The following is a 2721-nucleotide window of genomic DNA, read 5'->3' as shown; positions in this document are numbered from 1 at the left end:
GGGCTGGGAATAGAATTTGCCTATAGAATCACATTTATATCATGTCCCTGATTGGTGGGCCTATTGAATCACAACATTTATATGGCGTCCCTGGATGGGCCCATTAATTGTAACATTTATTTAGCGTCCCATGTGCTGGGCTCATTGAATGTAACATTTAATTGGTGTCTCAGTTTGGTGGTCATCGAATATAACGGTCATTCAGCAGATATATGAGAATAAACTTAGAGCCATTATTAAAAACCGTGTGAAAGCATTAACATCAGCTCTCACCACTCAATAATGCAATCTTAAAGTCACAATCTAAGAATCGAATACCAAATGTCTTAGCTTATATGAGAAGAAAATATAACTTTGACATTCTTGGACTATCAAAATATAGAAATTTAACAACATCTTATAACTCCAAAATATCTCTTCAGCTAGTGATAACCAACTTTACTTCAAAGCAAAACTCAGATGATTCAAATCAATCTGATCACTTTGGTCCAACTAAAACTAAAATATTTAACTCCCAAGTTAGTCTTATCGTTCAACCAAAATTTATGCACATCTATAACTAGATGCTGCCATTTGTGGTTTCTATAACCACATCCAAAAAATGAAAACTCCCAAATTATGCTATTTCAAAGTCACCTCCAGTCCAAAATAGGTTAGATGCCTCGAAATTTAACCTAAATCCCTTTGTCTGTTAGTCTGATAAAACTCCTAAACACTTATTTTATATTGTGTAGAACAAGATTTGTTGCCAGATTTAACGTAAGTTAATCTGTGGTCCTACCCGACCGAAAGGGGATGGATTAAAATTAAATTGCTCAAAATCCCTTAAAGAAAGGTGAATCATAAGCTAAGTTGCTAGTAAATCCTTAACGGTTAAGCTTTGCACCAAACTGCTTATAAATCCTCAGAGACAGGTAAAGCATGTGCTAAAATAGCTAGTAAATCCTAAACAAGGTGTAGCATTTTTAACACTGAAATAAAGTGTTTCTTTGATATCACAGAAAAGGGTGAAGCATAAGCTATAGAGCTAGTAAATCCTAAATAAGGTGTAGCATTTCTAACACTGAAAGAAAAGTGTTTCTTTGATATCACAGGTTTAAAGATAACCCGTGACCTGTTTCTACACACATAAAAATAAGTCCTTACAATATGTATATGTAAATATACAAGTATAGTGGGTACTGACTGGATTGTGTTTTTTTGAAATTTCTTCATAACTTGTGTTTTTGTGCCATCAGCTGAAAATGGATCCAAGCATCCTCAATTCTGGGCACATCATTGACTCCATAGGTACAGAGAAACAGAAACACATTGTTGCAAAGCTAATCCACTTATCTCCAGAAAAGCAGGATAACCTAAACAATTTTAACCTCAGCCTATGTGAAGAAAAGATTCAAGAATTAATTAACTTAATTCAAAGCCCAAATGGAGACTTTCTGATAACAGATGTACTCTGTGAGCTCACGCTACTTTATCAGCTTAAATCCCAAATAATAGCTAAACAGTACTCTGAGTTAGAAGCCAAATATCAGATGATCTGCCACAGAGTAAGTGCTGCAAACATTTTATTGTCAGGAGCTGACAAGATCAAAGACCCATGTGGCCAGACTGACCATGCCTCAGAACAAACGGTGACCCCCTTCTTTGAGGAGCTATGCAATAAACAAAGCAAGCAGACTTTGAATCAGCAGGAGGTCACCCCAGTTGAAAGGAGGACAGTTCCTGAAGCAGATACAAAGTCCCTGAACTCTGAGTTAACACTAAATAGATCTGAAGGTGTTCAAAGTCAAAGTAGTGTCGCAGACAAAGTGAAACAAGAAGATCACTTGGTAAACTCAAGCGGTTTAAAATTTTGCAAAGGACAGCCATGCAAACCAATCTCTGTCTCACACTCCGTTGACCGAGCATCAAGTGCCAAAGTTCACAGCTTGAATAACTCCAAGGAGAACCAGTCTCCCTTGTGTCATCAAAGGTTAGCTCAAAACCCCCAACCACTTAATGAGCAGAACCAGCTTCCTGACGGGCCAGGTCCACCGAGTGACCATAGAATTCAAAAAATTGAGTCCGTGGCCAAAGAAATTGATATTTTTGACCCAGAAAATCAATACTCCAACATAATGGATTATCTGCAAGAAGTTGAGCACTGTCTAAAAGACTTGCCATTTCCTTCTTCTCGTGAGAAATTGAAGCAGATTTGGAAAACAACAGCTAGAAGCGTCCATGTTTTCATAAAATCTCTTCCTCCAAAAATCAGAGAAAGTTATTCAGCTCTTTGTCAAGCCTTAAGAGAAGAATATTCTGGTTACAGAGGTCTGGCGTTAGCAACGCTTGAGGCATCTCTAGTTCTCCAAGGAAAACATGAAACACCCAGAGAATATTACTTTCGCTTGAGACAGGTTTATTTTGAGGGCTGCAGTTCTCCATATATTGACGAAGAAGATCACACATTTAAAGCATGGTTCATCCAAAATCTACATAAGAGTGTATGATATGATGTAGCAATGCATTGCAGGATAGAGAACCTTTCTATGCAGGAAACTCGCAGATATGCTCAGCTTGTTTGGGAAATACGCCTCAAATCAGATAGATTTCAAAGCAAGCTTAGAGTCTTTAACCTTCAAAGAACAGGACCAGAAACAGACACAGATTCAGTTCCCCAGTGGTTCACCAAGATGAAGGTCATAAGCCTTCACATCACAATGCAAAACCAAAGGTTTACAC

At 37.7% G+C, this 2721-nt stretch overlaps 2 protein-coding genes across 2 annotated transcripts in view; both read left to right on the top strand.

The window, feature by feature from the left end:
* LOC107080834 (tripartite motif-containing protein 35-like) overlaps positions 1 to 2721 on the top strand; it is a gene marked incomplete at its 3' end in the record, with an annotated part of 19495 nt that overhangs the window by 10177 nt on the left and 6597 nt on the right. The gene's annotated exons all lie outside the window — the stretch shown is intronic.
* On the top strand, positions 866 to 2715 carry LOC107080833. The gene is made up of 2 exons (XM_015369035.1): positions 866 to 954; positions 1047 to 2715. Exon 2 carries the CDS (start codon positions 1245 to 1247, stop codon positions 2487 to 2489), a length of 1245 nt encoding a protein of 414 aa, XP_015224521.1. The 5' UTR covers positions 866 to 954; positions 1047 to 1244; the 3' UTR covers positions 2490 to 2715.

Source organism: Cyprinodon variegatus, unplaced genomic scaffold (assembly GCF_000732505.1).
Source record: "Cyprinodon variegatus isolate N-32 unplaced genomic scaffold, C_variegatus-1.0 Scaffold2394, whole genome shotgun sequence".
In the NCBI taxonomy this organism is placed as follows: domain Eukaryota; kingdom Metazoa; phylum Chordata; class Actinopteri; order Cyprinodontiformes; family Cyprinodontidae; genus Cyprinodon; species Cyprinodon variegatus.
This window is presented reverse-complemented; position numbering and strand designations above follow the sequence as displayed.

Bases quoted from the DNA above. Each gene is read 5' to 3' on its own strand.
- LOC107080833 (XM_015369035.1), top strand. From the start codon at position 1,245: ATGGATCCAAGCATCCTCAATTCTGGGCACATCATTGACTCCATAGGT.